The 19996-nt window shown below is 33.4% G+C and overlaps 1 protein-coding gene across 1 annotated transcript in view; it reads right to left on the bottom strand.

Moving 5' to 3' along the window:
- LOC106467972 (structural maintenance of chromosomes protein 2-like) overlaps window positions 1-19996 on the bottom strand; it is an 80871-nt gene that overhangs the window by 15576 nt on the left and 45299 nt on the right. Inside the window, exons 9-13 of the mRNA XM_013928364.2 lie at window positions 15697-15872; window positions 13326-13444; window positions 7368-7506; window positions 2631-2777; window positions 1361-1565 (exon numbers count right to left, since the gene is read on the bottom strand). Of these exons, the coding sequence (XP_013783818.1) occupies window positions 1361-1565; window positions 2631-2777; window positions 7368-7506; window positions 13326-13444; window positions 15697-15872 (786 nt within the window). The remainder of the gene's footprint in view (window positions 1-1360; window positions 1566-2630; window positions 2778-7367; window positions 7507-13325; window positions 13445-15696; window positions 15873-19996) is intronic.

Genomic DNA, 19996 nt, shown 5'->3' with positions numbered 1-19996 from the left:
AAATAATATATATATATATATATATATATATGGTAATGGAACTGTAGTTTTGAGTTGTAGTGCCACATGTTACATGTTTAGTATCAATATATTTATTTCACAGTCACTGATTACCCAATCATTCAATAGTGTAATGACACCACAGATACACTAACAACTGAAAATGTGTCAGCTTTTTCCAAGAAAGGATATTCATATACAAAATTAGCAAAGCCCAGAAAACACACCAATTTCAAAGATGATTATGTATAACACAGTGAACAGCATTGGTAAGTACACCCATATGAGAATGTAAATCCATCCAAGTAGCATCCCACCATACACAGCCTGCAACAACCAGTCAAAGTTTGCACATTGGTAGTAAAGAAAACTTCCACCAAGAAAGTAACTGCTAACACATTTCACAAAAATGTTCCTGACAAAAAGAAACAAACCAACAAAGATCTTGCACTTATAAAGCAACATACACCATAATGTATAAGCTGTTTCAAAGACATTCTGGTGACAGAAAGACAAACTGCATGAAAAATGTTTTGCACGAGACAGGTGTAAATATATTGCAAAATTAAACAAGGCTTAAGTGTACTTAAATGAACATAAGAGGAGAAGAAGAATTTACTATTAAACCACAAGGTGGTAAGGGCTTTCCAACATGGTACAGAAAATGTATAGAAAACGTTTTGTCAGGACTCAAGGTTACTGCAAATTTCTTAAAAAATAAGAACTTCACAACAGATCAAAGGGCAGCTCTAGTTATCATAAAAAAATAATACTGACATCAATTATGTGATATGAAATTCCTTCATCATATGGCCAGGATATGGCTAACACCAAGTTATGGGTCTAAGTCCATGACAGTATTTCTATGATACTATTAGAGATTTGAAGTCATTTGACTGTGCACCTTTGGTTTGATCAAACATCATCTTGGAAGCCGATATCCAAATGCATTAAAGCTTCTGGAAAAACTGTCAAGTTGTGTGATATAAAGCTGATCACACTATTATACAGTAGCTTGTTATGATAGAAATTGTGGTGTTGGGCAATAGCACATTACCGATGGCCAAAAACTTGAGCACAGGCAATAACAGGGGAAATAGTACTAAGAGCAGCAAAGGACCTGGAGAATTATTCTTATAAAATGCAACCAACCCTAACTTTGTTGTAGTTTCATCTCCAATATTCTTCACACATTATCACAAACTTCAGAGAGTTCAAGCAAAATAAAATGTCACAAAGTAAACAAGGGTTGACTTCATTCCAACATGCTGTTAGTTACAACAAATGTTTAAATAAAAGAGTAAAAAATAAAATCTTTTAACATAATTAAAAATATAGATGCTTTTGTTCACGTACTTACCTCCAGATAAAGTACCCGATGGATCAAACACCTCACCATCTAGCGTGACAGTCCGCTTCTTGATTCCTTCTGCAAAAGTAACCTCTTTTGCTGTGTTCATGCTAGGGCAAACTAAGGTGCTTCCAAACACATATTTCATTGCAGCTTCCACTTCTTTCTCATAGCCAACCAAAGAGAGTGCTGTATGAACATTTTCCTTGCCAACCTACAATACCATATAAGATGCTTATAGATCTTTACTTTCTTCAAATAACAATAAATTGAAAACGCGACTTGCCACTGAATCCTATATTAAATTATGTTTGATAGCAACTTTTTAGTTTGAAAGAGGTGAAACATTTGTGACATTTTGAGGTATTTTACAATATTTTCAAATGCTTCAAGAAATGAGAAATATAAATTTGATAAGATTCCATGTGGGCACTCAGTTGAATAGTGTAGTTAGGAAATTGATGTAAAATGAATAATATTAAAGATAATTCAAAGTAAAGTATGTCTGAGCACAATTCAAACCATGTCTTAGTAGATAATTTGTTGATCATAGTAACTTGATGACTATTGTATGGAGTTTAATTAATGAAACTTTGATTGCTCAGAACAAAAAATTTGATACTTTTGTTGATGTTAATGTAGACGAATATTTGAATATATTGTATTAAAGATTTGATGTCATTTTGGATATCAATCTCAATCAATTCTTTATTCTAACTGTAAACTTCCTCGAGTTGGTGACTCCACTTGTAACTGTATACCTGGATTTACAATAAATCTATTTGTAACTGGATTTAAAGTCGAACTCCAAACGACTAACCTACACAGCCTTCCCTTACAGTAGGCATTTATTAAAAATATTTCAAGCATATAATGGTGGGAGTGGTAAGACTAGGGGAGACACAAATATAAATGTTTAGCAGCTAAGGTAACTTTGTTTTTCTAACTTGGTGGTTGACTTTTGACATGGGTTGCCTTCAGATATGGTAAGATATGGTTGCCTTCAGATATGGTAAGATATGGTTGCCTTCAGATATGGTAAGATATGGTTGCCTTCAGATATGGTAGATGCAGTTAATTTAAGGGAAATTAAAGGAAGGCTTGATAAACATTTGAATGATAAGGGTTGGCTTTGAGTGTTTTACTTTTATTTGAGCTAGGTATAGTGGATGGGATAGCTTAGATGGACCAACAGGTCCCTTGTTGTCTTCAAATTGTATATATGTGTATTTTTCTTTATTCACCTGTCTACAAAATGCAGCATAATAAATGTACTTACCAAAGCTTCTGCCTTCTTTAGTGTATTATTGTCAATACACTGGCCCATTATCTTGTTCAGTGGAATTATAGTGTATCTTCGTTTCAGTTGGCCCTTCTCCAACAACTTTTTCCCAACTACTTCACTTTCCACCACAATATTATACAACTATAAAATAGAGTTAACAATCCTATTAAAGACTTCAAAATTTTTCTTTTTCCCATTACAATGTCTGAAATACACCTCCAAAATCAATATAATGACTTAAGCATCAATCAATATTTGGCAATCAATCATGACCCTATTGTAATGCAAGTGAAATGACCATATATTTAAGCAAAACAGACTAATGTTCATTTTATGCCAAAAACATCATTCTTTGAAATAATTCTTGTTTTATACTAACTAAAGGTTTGGTAATATTACATTTATTAATGGAAGAAATATGAAGAAATGACCAATAACCGATACATAGAAATTGCTCTTAACTGAACACAAACATATAATCAAATTGTAAAGGTAAATATTTATTCTGCTTTGTACTTAAAGTTGCAAAATTACTCCTATTGAAGCTTGTTTGGGTGTGCTGCAGATTTGAAACTATTGAACATTAACTGGAACATTAACTACTTTGTGATAACAATCCTAATAATTGCATATCTTTTGTAATTAATTTTTGAAACATGGTTTTGCTTTGATTGGTATTAAGAAATGTTTAAAAAATTTCCATTTAACCCCATCGCCCCTTGTATCCTTTACTGCACATGGCACAAAGTTTTAGTGTCTTACAATAAAAATATTATTAAACCACCTTTTGTTTATGTTATACTAATTAGTATAGCATAAAATCTTAGATAATAATTCATATTTTAATAGTATATAAGTTTTAAGCTCTTAATTCTATAAGGCAATATTTAAAAACATCCTGAATTTCTCCTAGTGTGACACATTTTCTCTAGGTATATTCTCTTCTCTATTTTATCCACCACCCCTCCAAAAAGTACAAAATTAAATGTAAATTACTCCCTATAAAATAGTCATTGCTCAGATAATCCATAATTTTTATAGCCTTCAATTTTGTTTGGTTACAGAGTTAGCAAATGGAAAATCAGACCCCTCCTGCCACACCCACCTGTCACATCTTCTTTTTCAGGATTTGTTAATAGTTCTCTCTTAGATTTAATTATACATTACCTATAACCAATAGAAAGTCAGGGTTTTTATCTATCAAATGATGCATTATACAACGTTGTATTATGAACAGAATATCATCAAATTCACTCAGAGTACAAGATTCCTTCCCATGGGAATGTTAATGACTAGCTTGGATAAATTTGTAACGACTCTTGTCACATAGTTAGAAAGCAAGAAAAATGTTGAGAGTTAGGAGAAATTGTCCACTTTTCCATGTTATTAGTCTATGTTCTTTGGTGCATTATATAATTCAAAAAAATAATTTAGTGCATTACTATCATTAGTATAAAAAAAGTAGGGTTAACTGTAATCGAAAATAGAGAGCAAGAAAAAGAAGATTGGGTATTTTATTTCTTGTTTTTCACACTTATCCTTTATTTATTATTATAAAAGTAAATAAAATGTAAAAGTAGGAATCTTTTTAGGTTAGTTAAGGTTAAATTAGGTAAAATAAATAATAATAATATAATAAAAATGTTTCATGAAACATGCTAGCAGCTCGTGGGTATTGTAATTCAATTGCGTAACATGAGCTGCACGTTCCACAAGTGATTTACAACTTATAATGGCATGAATAGTAGTTAGGCATGGTTCAAAGGGCAATAAAACAATAATATTTAATTATAAGTAGATGTATGCTATTACAAGCTTAAAGCTACTTAGGAAAATGAATGTAGTTTCATGTTACAATCTCAAGTCATTCCCAAAAGAAAAAAAAAAGGGTAATTTAGATTTATTAAAAATGTTTTTTTGGTGGTTACAAGGTTGGTCAAATTGACCGATCCCGTATAGAGATAGGCTAGAGAAAATAACAGATGAAATATACAGTTTTATGAAAAAAAAGTTTGAAATGTATTTAGGAGGTTTTAGGGATTACGCAAAGGAAATGTGAGATTGAGATGAAGATAAGTATTTTCAATCTTAACATGAAAATTACTTTGCAAATGGACTATTCAAACCAAATACTTAATATATTCATTGACAAATCTATATTTTAGTTTATTAAAAATACTTCACTAAAAATATGATTTTTTTTTGTGAAAGATTTATAATGTTAACTGAAAGACTGCCAAATTTTGTGAAGATATACACACTATATTGAAAGTTCAAAGTATTAAATCTATAAAGACTTTAAATGAGTACAAAGAGGTCATGTGGTCCATCAAATTGACCGAGCCTATGTTGAGAGAGTTAAATGTGCAGACTGTACAGTGAAATTGCTCAAACAGATTCATAAAAATCATTTATTTTCTATGGAAAATACATAGGATATTCCAACAGTGATTATTGGGATTAATTACAATATTGTAGGTATTTTCTTTAAAATTATTTTATGTAACTTATATGTTATTAAGAACCCTGTAACCAACAAATTGTCAGAACCACAAACAATATACAACTCTAACTTACAATTTTCCCAAACCTTAACAGCTGACATTGTAAGTTTTTGTCTGTTTTTGGTAATAATGAAAGTAGCAGTATCAAAGTAAAAAAGTATCAAAGCTTTGGATGTTTTTACTGTTGTATACCCTAGGGCCAAAGCATACCAACATAAAACATGTGTTCTTTAATAAACATTAAGACAGACTTTGCTAGGTTTTCAGAGAGTACAGTTCATACACATTCCATTGCATGAAATTCCATTACTTTTCAAAATGTTTTCCATGATGATAAAAATTTCCTGGACTATACAGCTGGGATCTACAAAGGCAGTATACAACACAAAACAAATGAAACTACACTTTCCAGGCATTTTTACAGTCATTTAAATTACAATTTAAAACAACATTCACTACAGAGTTCTTCATTTTTCTGAAACATAATGTTGTTAGAATTTTTCCAACAGACATAATAGGCTTGTGAAAAAAGACAGTTTACATTCCACCACAAACACACCAGAGGAAAGAAACAACATTTTAATTTATAATTTTAAAGTTGTATTCTGTATATAGTTTTAATTGGAAGTTAAATTAATTAATTATTTTTCAATTACACTTAATGTTTTGTTGTAACTGTATTTGTGAGATGCATAAAAATGATAGCAGAGAGGGGTGATAAGAGTTATTTGGCAAATAAGAGAATCAGATACATCAATATTATGACAAGACTTAAGCTCAACTGCGAAAACATAATTTCAACAATGTTAGGCAAAATCTGATTAATTTAGTTACAAACTGAAAGACAATTATTTATAAATAAAACTTTTGTACTTTTCTGAGCATTTACGACAAAGCAGCTGTTCCTTTTATAAATAATCAATTTTGCCCAAAAGTAATGTGCAAGAATTATTTTAGTTTGTCATAAGAATAAAGTGAATATCATAGGTTTATTAATTATAACAAAAAGAAAACATTTCAGCCAGAGTTTAAACTTTCATGACCAATTCTTTTTAAACCTAAATATGCCAAAAACTCATGTATATCACAACAACAATGTGCATTTAATATCTGATGTGGAAATGAAAATTATTCACATGTAGACCTAGGCCTATCACTAAACGTTACTATTAGTACTAATAGACATACCAGTCATTGTCTTACTTTCTTCCATTGGCCTAGTTACTGTCATGGATTTGGCATCAGATCCATGATTAGACTTAGAACTACATGTATTAAAGAACTCCATAGTTCTTGCTGTGATCTTAAATTTAAAAATGAATTCTTTATGTTTCTCGCCTTTTATGTGGCTCTTATGTGCTGCCTTGCTCACATTTTCAATGCCAAAGATCTTTAAACACAGCTTATAATGTGATGTACATTTGCTTAGGCCTCTCTCTAGCCATTAGCAATATTGCACGTCAGAGAACCAGTTCACATTCAAAATGTACAAGCCCACCATGATTTATTTATTTATGCAATGTTTAATGAACATTAAAGTTTCAACATGACATTCAAATTTTCAGTCATATTGAAGTTTGCATATGGTTAGCTTCGTTAGTACTGGCATGTTCTCATCTGTTATGCATAACTACATGCCAGTCACTTAAGTATAGATGGTGAATGCACACATGCTTATAATGTTGCAAATATTTTTTAACTTCAAAAATGTTCATGCTTTTATAAAAATAAATTGCTTGTTTTTTAATAATCTGAGCAGGCAGAAAAAAGAACCAAACTGCCTACAATTTAAGCATTTTCCATAGTTCCACGACCAGCAAATTTTTCCAAGACTTTCAAGGCCTGGAAATTTTGATTTTTAAATTCCAGCACTTTACACAACCTGTGTAAACTCTGAAAGAGTAAAAAAAACTAAGTCAATTTACTTTAATTACTTATGTACAACAAAATAATGTCCTTAGCTAAATATACCTCAATTATTTTTAAAATTATACAGCTTTTGTATTAAGCTTACCTCATTTTAATAAGATTTGAAAATTAATATTACAGCAATTTGTCAAGTAACAATTGTGTATTAAAGCACAAAACAAAGCTTTAACATTAACTTTGCTTCCATACCAGCAGGGTTTTAAAAGTGTTCATTTTCTTTCTTAATTAATTTCTTCTCTATTTAATACTCTTTAAGAGAACCATGTACTATTAAAAGCTAGAAGTTCTAAGTCCTAACCTTTCCTCCAGCAGTGACCTGTAAAGCTGTTGATGTTTTTGGATCCTTCACCTTAACCAAGTGACAAACTAAGCCATGAACCTGATGTCGGTTAAAATTCTTCTCTGGATCTTTGTATTCAAAAGTCAAATTAGGAAATCTGTAACAAGGACATGAGGATTAATGCAATTTCTAAACCACATTTACAGACATATATGAGGAACCCGAGCTAAACTTACTTTATACACAATACTGTTTTTTTTTTTAAGTTTGGAAATTTTAACATTATTAATAGTCAAGAATTATATTACACAAGTGTTTAGAAATGTGTTTACTGCTGCCTGGATCGGACAATTGAGTGAGTCTTGCAGTATTGCAAAACACCCCATCTCTCATTGTGCACTGGTAGAGCCAGGGTGGATGATCTGAATGATTTCTGTTATCCTGGCTCAATGCAGATTGGGGGAAATAAGCATGCCATGGGAGGCAACACCAGCCACCTGGAAAAATCCTAATAAATGTAGAGGAAAAACAAATGGTATTTACTCATCTCAAAGACAGTCAGTTGAAGAACTGTGCCTAGTGGACATCAAAACCCAACAGGAGGTAAAACAGCCTGATGGTGTAAGTAATGAGAGATGAACATGTGGGGAATCATCCACACATCCACTTGGAGGTTTTCATCCTAAGGCTGGCAAAAATTGGCAGCAAGAGAATGAGTCAGGTGAAGACTGTCATGTGAAGAAATGTGGAAAAGCCTGCAAGCATCCAAATGTTTCCTAAATGGAGAAGTTGGTGGAGCCACTCAGTGTGGGTAAAAGAAGAAAGGTTCCTGGAAGAAGAGGGATCCTTAGGTATAAACAGATGATGACAGAGATCATGAAAGGGAGAAGTGTGTGAAAAGTAACATCAAACAGCCTGACTAGGACAAAATAGCCAATCCAGGTCTGAAAGATCGTAGAGATGAGAGACAGAAGGAAGGGATACAGGAGAGAAAGTAAAGTCACGTTCCTGAGCAGCAGAAGCCTTAGGAAGGAAAGAACAGTCTAAGTTGAGTAGAATATAAAAGTGTGGAAGAGAGCACGAGAAGAATCAACTGCACAGATGTCTATACAATGGTGACCAAAAGCAAGAAGGAGAAGCAAATAAGTCTTAGGAGAAAAGTAGTAAAAAAGAAAGAAGCCAACAGGTCAAGAGTAAGAGTATGAAAAATCAATTATGATCCTAGCCCGACATGGGAGCCTGCCAAGAAGGTTGGTGAAGAAGGAAGAAGTGGAAGAGAGTGTAGAGTACAGGGGTAGAAAACACCTTGTGGTACCGGGAAAAACAAAACATAGTGCATAATTCCACCAGATAACCAACAATGGTAGAGACCAACAAATCATGGTCAAACAACCAAGTGAAAAGGGCAGAAATATGATCAGCAGTGAGATAGCCAAGGAGGAAAGGAGTGGTGGATGGACCAACATTGATAGATAAAGTGGATAGATGACAGTAATGTGACAAGTAAAAGGCTACAGGATCAGATAGTCCAGCTCAATGGCAGTGGACCAGAAAAAGCCCACACGTGATAATGAAGGGATGATATCCCTTAATGAAACAAAGATGTGCAAGGTTGAAGCAACAGAGAAAACCAAAGTTGAGCTGGCCAGAGAGGCATCACCAATAGGGCCCTACATAAAGTGTCACTTATCAAGGCAAGAACCCAGGGAAGGATATGAAGAGAGGAATATACATATACAAAAAGATGAGACCAGTCCTGGCTGAGAGCATTGACAACCAGAGCCAAAGGATGTGGAACCGCAGACCGGAAGAGAAGAAATTTAGAATGGAGAGGGTTGGCAAAGGCATCTATGATTGACATGGCCAACCAAGAGCAAACCCAACAAAAGACCCGAGAGTGTAGAGACCACTCTGTTGGTAGAATGTGGTGTGGCCAAAAGAGGTGGTCTGCCACCATGTTCATGGCTCCTGGTACATGATAGGCAATGTGACAAACCCAATGTGAATATACCTAAAAGAGAAGGTCCAACACACAAAAGCAAAGGATCCTTCATGAGTGATGTAAGAAATGACTAGTGAATTGTCAAAGTGGATTATGACCAAGTGAACCATCCGTAAGGGCAGCAAATAAAAACATGCCTGATGAACAGAGAGAGAAGTTTGAATACCTTAATATGGAGTGAATGCTCATTCTGTGTTCAAACACCAGAAGTCATATGTTATTCAGAGAGGAAATTATCTGTGAAGAGATGGATATGTGCTCTGGGGGGTAGTAAGGAAACTCTGGAAGTAGTATTTGGACAGTCCAGCCACCATGACAGTTTCTTGAGAAGATGAGAGGAAAGGTTCACAATTAAGGACAATAAATCCTGAGAAGGAATACAGTGGTCCAAATGAACAGTCTCTTGAAAAAGAAGTACGAGAATAGAATATCACATTGAAATGGGCTGAGAGAAGCCAATGATCCATGTAGAAATGGAATCTCAGTCCCAGGCTATGAAGATGGCAAGCAAAGGTCCTTATAGCTCGATTGAAGACATAAGAAGCCAACACTGTGCTGAAGGGAAGAGCATGGAACTGGAACACATGATTCTGATGGACAAATCAGAGATAATGTCGAGGATGGGTCAATTGGGATGTGGATTAAAGCATCTGAAACATCGACCTTGGTCATTCACTGCTTAGGTGAAAAGGGAAACAGGAGAGAAAAGACATTCTCCATCTAGAAATGTGGAATGACCATAAAACAATCAAGATATGAAAGGTCAATTATTCGATGCGAGTCCCCAGTCTTCTTAGGACCATGTAGAGATGAGAGTAAAAACCTGGAGAAGGGTCATGTACACTCTTGATGGCATGCTTGGCTAAAAGGTCCAATACTGCCTCCTAAACACACTGAAGATGGACAGGATCAGAGGGAGGAGAAAAAGAAATGGGAAAAGAAAAGAGTGGGTGAAAAAACCACCTGTGGGTGAGGACTTCAAGAACTCATCTGTTTGTAAAAAAGTGTGACCAAAGGTCAGCAAACCGAAAGAAACAGGTGCCCACATGTTCTAAATTGGCAGGATAATAGTCACCAACAAAAGATGTGATGGACCTAATGGTGGGCAGTGAGGGACAGGAAGAGAAGGAAGGTCTGGAAAGTGGAACACAAAAGGTGAGAGGTAGACTGATCCAGTCAAGGAACAGAAGTTTAAGGGTGAGGTTGTAAGAGGTGAGGAACCAGAGAAAATAATGAGGACTGGTGTTGGGCCACCAAAGACTTCAGGGCAAAGAAAGGGTGCCTGATGAAGATCACACAGATAGGAAGTTGGTAGGCATATGTTAGTAGGGAGTGTATCACTAACTAATGAGTCCTAATAGCAGAGGAACTAATTAAGCAGGGTTAGGGCAGAAGAAGTGGTAGGGGTCATAGTGATAAATAGAAGGGAACCAAATTCCCCTGAAACTCATCTGAAGTATGATGAAGTTCTACAGACAAAAGGTTCAGGGAGGAGAAGTAACAAAGAAGTGTGGTGAGAAAAAGATGAAGATGTGACAATTGAGCAATGGAAAACAAAAGAGGAGACAGGGAGTCTGCTCTCCAAGCAGGTAATAGAGATTCCAAAGATTGAGAGTCAAGAACTGCATGAGAAGAATGACTATAAGCTAGGAAACGAGAATCATAAAGGCAAGGAAGAAAAGGCATATGGCGACAGCTACGAAGTTGTTCAAGGAAGGAGTCAGCATGAACCTGAATGCCAGGTGAAGGAGGAAAGACTAAATATTTGTGAGGATTGGGCTCATGGACCAAAGAACATGAAGAAACATAAGACATAAGAGAAAGAAAGGAACATACCAGAAAGATCAAGTCCTGAAACTATGTTGAAGGCCGAGAACTTTCCTTAACTGAAAGGAAGGTGCCCAATACGAGGGAACAAATGAGCATATTCATCTTCCTCTTGTTCAACTCAAAATGAAGGGAAAGAACATTGGAAGAATAGATGGGAACAGAAGGCCTAGCATGTATGACCTCACAACATGTTGCACAATGGCCATGGCATTCTCTATCAGTGATTCCCCCCAACACCACAATAGAGAATGTAATAAAAAAAATAAGGATAACTTAGGGATGGCAATGCCAAAAAGTAAAGAAAAAGGTAGGGATAAATACACAAAACCATATAAAAATCCCTACATAAGTAGCCAAATTTTTCCAAGAAAAACTATCTACAATTAAATGTTGAATTCCTTTTATTTGCATGTATTCAGGTTTGAATAAAAGCATTTAAACTGAACAATACTATACATTCTTACATTGGCTAATTCCTATGAGCTTGTAACATAGACTCGGTGGCTATTTATGTAGGGACTTAAGTATGGTTTTGTGTATTCATCACTACCTTGTTTCTATACTCTTTGGCATTGCAATCTAGGCCTACATCATCCTAGGGTTTTTCAAAAATTTTTTATTACTTGTTTCCCCTCTTTTTTCAATGAATGGTAGTCACTATGAAGGTAGCAGTTTTAGCCTGGTGTGATGTGTTGAAGTTAGTGAAACACTATACTGCTTCTGCACTCCCAAAATTAAAATTCAACATTTTGGTGTGTAAATCATCACAACAACTTCAAGAATTGGTGAGCTAGTCTTTCTGATGACGCCAGAATCAGAATAATCAGCAGAACATTTGGTTGTTAAGCTACTCACCAGTTCTCTACTTTAGCAATGTTTTTTCACTAACATGAAGGTCTTAATAGCTTTAGAAAACCTTGAAACCAAGTTAGGTGTTTATAAAAGTCTCTTAGATTGTTATAAGGGACTTGAGACTATGATAAGCAATACATGAAGTGGACATTTCTTCCCTACCCATCCCTACATACTAAGCAATACCAGACTTAGTGACAGGGCCCATGCATGTAATATCATCAATTATACAGGACAAAGTTGAAGTCACCGTCACTTTAGAATTCATTATGATAAAGTAAAGCTGTGAAGACAAAAGTCAAAGTATAAAAAAAAAAGTTCTGTTAATAAATGCAAGTCTCATCAAATTGAAGCCAAATAAAATTTGAACATGTCTGTTCAATACAGTGCTGAGGAAAAGAATGTCATTATCACAAGTGCAAGTACACATGAGGAGTTACTGCACATGGAGGTTGCATCACAATCCTACTGGTGGGGGGGTTTTTGTCACATGATGAAGTCACTATGCATCAGTACAGTTCACGTTAAACATACGAGTTTAGGTGGAAGTTATTTCAAGGCTAGAGGCATGCAAATTTCATACACAAATGAACAGGGAAGATAATACTTGTGTGTGCAGAGTCGGGCTATCATCTCGGAGGCATAATTTTGTAAAATAAACGTTTCTGAATTGCAACAAGTTAGGAAACAAACTATGGTGTTCAAATGTGATTAAAAATATGAATGAGGTTAAAAATAATTGCCTTTCAATTGAAAAAAAAGAAGTAAAACACAAGCTACAATTTGACAAGTTGTAAATTTACAAGACAATAGAGATGGCTGATTTGTGGAATTTGTTAACTGATTAATTGTCAAGCCCATTAATGCATTATTCACACATGAGAGAGATAAAGTAAAAACACTTATAATACAGTGCACAAACAGCCCATTAACATAACAGCTATATAACTGGAATAGTAATAATTGGAAAGACTAATTTCCATTAGTTGATTATTTTTATGAGTCTCATGACATTAATTTATTAAGCTAAACAAATCTGAATTAATCAAAAATAATAATGAAAATTCACAATGGCAATATTTCTAATTACTGGATAGATGGAATAATCACAAACAGTAATAATTGGAAAGACTACTTTTGATTAGCTGATTATTTTTGACATTAATCATAATTTCAGTTATTCAAATATTTTACCTGACACTAACTGATGTAATCAATTTTATTAATTAATTGTTCAGCTCTGTTAGACATATCTATCCATTCAAGTGATATAAAACCAAAAAGACACTTACTTTGCCTCAAGATTTTCTACTTTTTCCTTCAAGTTGTCTACATCTTTAGCCACCAGGCGTTTCTCTGCCAGCAAATTCTCTTCTTTACCATCTTCATATTCTAGTGTATCCATTTCCACCTAAAAAATTAATTAATATGCGTGATAGTTTAAAACCTGGTGCTTCAGCAACCTACAAGTAACCATGAGACCAATATGTACCAGATTAATATGGTCGTGTATTCTAAATTAGCAATGTGTGTGCAGGAAAGCAGTTTTTGATGTCAAGTGCCTAAGCCGAATTAAATATCACCCCTGTCAAAAACCTGAATACAGAAGGCCCCCAATAACTATCCCATATTATGGAATGATTTAATGTTATTTATTAAGAAGGATCCAATAACAATAACATGCACTATAGTAACTACTTATTAACCCTCTCTCTATGGGCATCTTTCTCTGTGCATGTCACAAAGTTTTAGTGAGTTACATTCAAAATTTAATTCAACTACTTTCTTTTCAGGATATATCAATAATGATAGCATAAAAACATAGCTAATAATCTATACTTTAATACTATGCAAGTTTCAAGTTCTTAATTTTTATAAGGCAATAGTATGAGAATTGTGACATTTTCTCTTTAGGCATCCCCTCTTCTGTAATTATTCTACCACCCCTCCAAGAAGTATGACGTTTAACATAAATTACTCATTATAATGTTGTTATTACTCAGGCAAAGCATAATTTTTATATCTTTCAATCTTATTTGGTTACAGAGCCATAAACTAGAAAATCAGACCCCCTTTATCATGACCACCTGTCACAACCTCTCTTTCAGTAATTGCCAATAGTTCTCCCTGACACTCAATACCATATTATTTATAACGAAGGTTTTACTCTATCAAATGATATATTATATTACATTATTTTTTTGTACAGAGAATTGTCAGTTTTACTTTAAGTTCAAGCTTTATTCGCATGGAAAACATATTCATGAGTTTAGATAAATTCATAACAGCTCTTGTCACATAGCTAGAAAGCCAGAAAAATTGTGATAGTTATGGGACATTATCAGTTTTTTGCATGTTATTATTCTTTGTTCTTTGGTGCATAATTAAACTAAATAAAGATTATTTAGTGCACTACTACCATTAGTATAAAAAAGTAGGATTAAGTGTCATCAACAGTTAACAGCACAAAGAAAAAGACAAAAAGAAGACATGGGAAAGTATTTTTCTCTTGTTTTTCATGTGTAAACTTTATTTATTATAAAAGTAACTAAAATGTAAAAAAATAGGAAACTTTATAGGTTAGTTAAGGTAAAATAAATAATAATAACAATAATTTTTCATGAGTAGTTTGTGTGTAATGTAATTTGATAGTGCAATGTGAGTTGCACATCCACCTAGTGATTTACAACTTACAATGGCATGACAAGGTTAGGCAAGGTTCAAAGAGCAATAAAACAATAAAATTTAAGTATAAATAGATGTACTCTGTTACAAGTTTAAAGTTATTTAGTATAAAAAAAATTTAGTTTCATGTTACAATTTGAAGTCATTCTAGAAAGAAAAAAAAGGGTAATTTAGATTCATTTCAACTTCTTTTTGGTGGTTACGAGGCTGGTCAAATTCACCAATCTTGTATAGACTCACAATAGAGTAAAGTGTAGAGAAACTAACAGATAAAATATAAAATTTTACTGAGTTTTTGAAACAAAGAAAAGTATTTTTGACCTTAATGTGGAAATCACTTTGCACTTGGACTAGTAAAATAATAAAACTATATATATATATATATATATATATATTCACGGGCAAATATTTAGCAAAAATACTTATTTAAAAAATCACATTTTTTGTGTGCAATAGACTTGTAATATTTACTAGAAGTCTACTAAATTTTGTGAAGATACACATACTGTGTTTCAAGTTATAGTATGGAGACTATAATGAGTACAAAATGGCTACAAGGTCCATCAATCATCTGACCTCATTGTGTTTGTAAAGCTGTTAGTATAGCTTATAACTAACAGCTTACATTTAAGGATTGATCACTGAATTTCTTCAACTTCTTTATTATAAAAAAAATTCAGTAGATAGGATGCAAACAAACTTGTAAAACTTACAGAACTGAAGTTTTTCCAACATTAATACATTATTCTTGCAGTATATCAGCAACTTGCATTGAAGTAATAAGCTGTACAACAAAGTTAGTATTACAACAGGATATTTAGAAAGATATTTTTAATTAAACAAGTGAAAGTAAAAATAATCATAAATCTGTAGAAATAAATCTTCAGAAAAACTACAGGAAAGATCTCATTAAAACAGTTACACTAATACACATGTGGTATTTAAAATGCTTGTTTTATTTTTCTTTGTAATACACACCTTTATCTTATTCAGTTCTTTTTCCAGAGCTTGGTAGGATCCTTGATCTTTCTGGTATTCTTTCTCAGTCTTTTTACAATCTGTTTGTTTCTTCTTGATCTCTCCTTCTGCATGCTTCAGTTTCATTTCTGCTTGTTTAGTTTCTGTGTCAGCATTGGCAATGTCATTTTTTGCAGCTAAAAAACATTCATCAGTGAGAAAAATAAATAACAAATACCAGTGACAAAAAAAGATTCAGAATTACCAAATACTTAAACACTTCAACCAAACTATGAAATAATAAAGAGAATAACGTGCTTTATAAATGTAATTCTTGATTTAAAGTTCATCAACAATAAAACTTATTTCTTATCCGTTTAGTCTAGTCACAGACAGCTGTATTATAATTTCTTTCCACTACCTTAACATAAACTCATAAGCTAATATCAGCACTGCAGCGAATGTATTATTTTTGATCATTATTACAGGTTAGTAAAAAAATGTGTGTATAAAAAATAAAAGAGCTTGACACAACTGCATATGCTATTTCCAAATAAACAATGAATTAATTTTTTGAAATATACACACACACACACACACATATAAATCTAGGTACCTGTGTTATTTAAATATGGACAGGTTTACCAAAGCATTAAAGTGATACACTTGAGTTATGAAAATTTGAATTACTTTCTATGTGAATAAGGTATTGATTTTGTGGATATATATATATATACATTTTCAATTTAATCTTGTAGTGCTATTTTGTTGTGTGTGTATGTATTATGTATGTGTGTGTGTCTATATATATACACACTCACACATACATACACAACTAATGATAACTAACCATGAAGCCAATTATGGGACCTATTTAAAGACATTTTGAATTTAAGAGTACAAGTACTATTGCAACCTTCCATAAAACTTATCAAGGCCCTATGTTAGAATACTTTACTCAATTTTGAAGAAAGATGTTGAAGTGGCAGAAAGGGTGAAGGTGAATGAAAAATGACTGATTTAAGATAAACTGTTTACTGAATGTATATTCGAGTGTTAAAATCACAAGATTAAAAATGCTAACTGAAGGCTTTTTTTTGTTGGCAGAATTATTAGTCTTCTGTTTTACTTTTTAATATGGAATTCTTGATGATTTTTTGTGTCCTGTTGTAAACTGTGTTAAAATTCATAGATGAATAGATACAATGGGCTACACTAAATTTGAGATGGGTACTTTAGTTTTTGTTTTGATGAGTAAAGGAGTGAACTCAGTGAATAAAATAACTTCAGACGTATTGTCACACGACCCACGACTTATGAAAATTCTCTACTTTGGCATTTCCTATCTTCAATAATATAATGCTAGTTGTGTAGATGTACATCTAGACAATAAGACATTTACATAACCTACTGAGAGTACATTTGGAAGTTTACTGGATGAATGCAGTTGAAACAGTAATAAATTTTGTCAACTTCCGAGTGGTGCCATCCCCACATTCAATAGATTTGTTTGAGCTATATAGCCTACATGTAAAGGTTACATACACATGTATATAGTCATTAGAGAGAGCTCATTTGACACTATAATCCAACAACAGTCATTTTGAAATTGGCACACAGTTTTCACCACGGGGTACATGTAACTGCCTGTAGTATTGTTGGCTGCTTGATCGACAATAGCACTGTGTATTTAGGTCTAACTTTTATATTTTAGTTAATTGTATCATTTATGTTTTAAAATGCATAACTGAAAAGTTGAAATATTTTTTCAATATACATAATGTTTGTGTCAGTTCTCAAGACTAAACACAAAGTAAGTGGTGCCCGAACATTTTGCCGTAGAGTTGCACAGATGGCACCATTGACTTGTATCGAGATGAATAATAAATGGTAAAGGACAAGAAACAAAAATAAAACATTAAAAATTAACTATACATGAAAAGGAAAAGACCTAAAACTATGAACATAACCAAAAGGTGTTTAAAGACATTCTACAAAAAATTAAAAAATATGTACTTTTTCCTATTTCCTAATTTTAATAATTTCATTGCATTGTATGTTGATGATAATAGTTAGATTTTGTGATATGGTAGAGAAAATGAGAAATAAAATATAAACATTTACATGGAAAAAATTTTTGATATTCATTTATGTTTGTTTGTTTTGAATTTCTCGCAAAGCTACACAAGGGCTATTTGTACTAGCCGTCCCTAATTTAGCAGGAAGACTAGAAGGAAGGCAGCTAGTCATTACTCACCGCCAACTCTTGGGCTACTCTTTTACCAATGAATAGTGGGATTGACCATCACATTATAATGCCTCCACGGCTGAAAGGGTGAGCATATTTGGTGTGATGGGGGATTCGAACCCGTGACCAGCAGATTGCGAGTCGAGCGCCCTAACCACCTGGCCATGCCAGGCCATTCATTTATGAGGTTCTAGAGGTCATGTAAATGAAATATGAAAACTATAAGATGAAGAAAAGTATTTTTATACTTAAAATGAAAAATCACCATGCATTCAAACTTTTTAGAATTTGAGTGTAAATAACATTTTATTAGAAAGACGTAATTAAAATAATGTTATTTTTGTGTACAAGATACTTATCTTTAACAAAATATTACCAGATTTTATGAGGATATCTCAGTTACCATATATATATTGTTACATAAATATCCTTCCCGAGGTGACATGAAATATGTCACCCCATCGCAAAAAGGGTTAAATACATATAACATTGGTCAACATTTATAACTTCAAAATGTATTTGACTGCAAGCAAATGTGAATTTCTAGAAAATTTTATTGTAATATTCAGTATACCTGCAAAGTGAGTGGGTGAAAAATATAACCATATTAATAAATATGATTTAATTAAACAAAATATTAAGTGTGACACTATTATTTTTAAAAGTTCATTTTTTCATTCATTTTAAATATATGAAATTCAATGAATGAGAAGTAACTAATATTGCAATATATTAAACCTCTAACAGTTGAATTAACTTCTCTAACGTTTCTCTAACGTAATACACTCATCAGGTGGCATAATGGTATTGACAAGCAAAGTAGCTAGCACTAGATCATATGACCAGTAATACATTCATCAGGTGGCATAATGGTATTGACAAGCAAAGTAGCTAGCACTAGATCATATGACCAGTAATACACTCATCAGGTGGCATAATGGTATTGACAAGCAAAGTAGTTAGCACTAGATCATATGTCCAGTAATACACTCATCAGGTGGCGTAATGGTATTGACAAGCAAAGTAGCTAGCACTAGATCATATGACCAGTAATACACTCATCAGGTGGCGTAATGGTATTGACAAGCAAAGTAGCTAGCACTAGATCATATGTCCAGTAATACACTCATCAGGTGGCATAATGGTATTGACAAGCAAAGTAGCTAGCACTAGATCATATGACCAGTAATACACTCATCAGGTGGCGTAATGGTATTGACAAGCAAAGTAGCTAGCACTAGATCATATGACCAGTAATACACTCATCAGGTGGTGTAATGGTATTGACAAGCAAAGTAGCTAGGACTAGATCATATGACCAGTAATACACTCATCAGGTGGCATAATGGTATTGACAAACAAAGTAGCTAGGACTAGATCATATGACCAGTAATACACTCATCAGGTGGCATAATGGTATTGACAAGCAAAGTAGCTAGGACTAGATCATATGACCAGTAATACACTCTCAATGGTTTTTTTCATGATGAAAAGAATTTCAAGAAATTTTCTCAATTCAGATGCATCAGATGCAGACCACCAGCACATTCTGCTTTTAGGCTTTAAGCAGTTCAATTCCAAAAACTGTTCAGCAAACCTATTCATTTCAGTGACCATCATATTCACAACATCCTCTGGCACAAATAGTTTTTAAATGTCAACAGCAAACCACTTGATATTGCTTTGTAAAAGAAATATCAGTTAGACTAACATATGTAGGTTGGACAGTCTGCCATCCGTCAACTCATGCTGGCATTCCAGTGTCACCATCTAGATCAGCAGTGTCAGCTACGGACGAATCAGCTTGAACGTTAACATGGTATGTACAATCCAGGCCTCTTTCATCATCAGACTCAAAATCAGTAGGCTCATAACTACTATTTCTGTCTGCATCATCCTCCTCAAATGACTCTGGATCAAATTCTTGTAAAATACTCCCACCTTCACTCAGACTAAAACGTTTGCACAACCCTGCCAACTTGTAGCTATAATGGTAACCAAAACAAACCACTGAAGAAATATCAAGTCACGGGAATTGAAACTTTTGTGAATTTTTTCTGTCAATCACACAGT

The sequence above is a fragment of the Limulus polyphemus genome, unplaced genomic scaffold (genome assembly GCF_000517525.1).
Source record: "Limulus polyphemus unplaced genomic scaffold, Limulus_polyphemus-2.1.2 Scaffold2816, whole genome shotgun sequence".
Taxonomy (NCBI): domain Eukaryota; kingdom Metazoa; phylum Arthropoda; class Merostomata; order Xiphosura; family Limulidae; genus Limulus; species Limulus polyphemus.
This window is presented reverse-complemented; position numbering and strand designations above follow the sequence as displayed.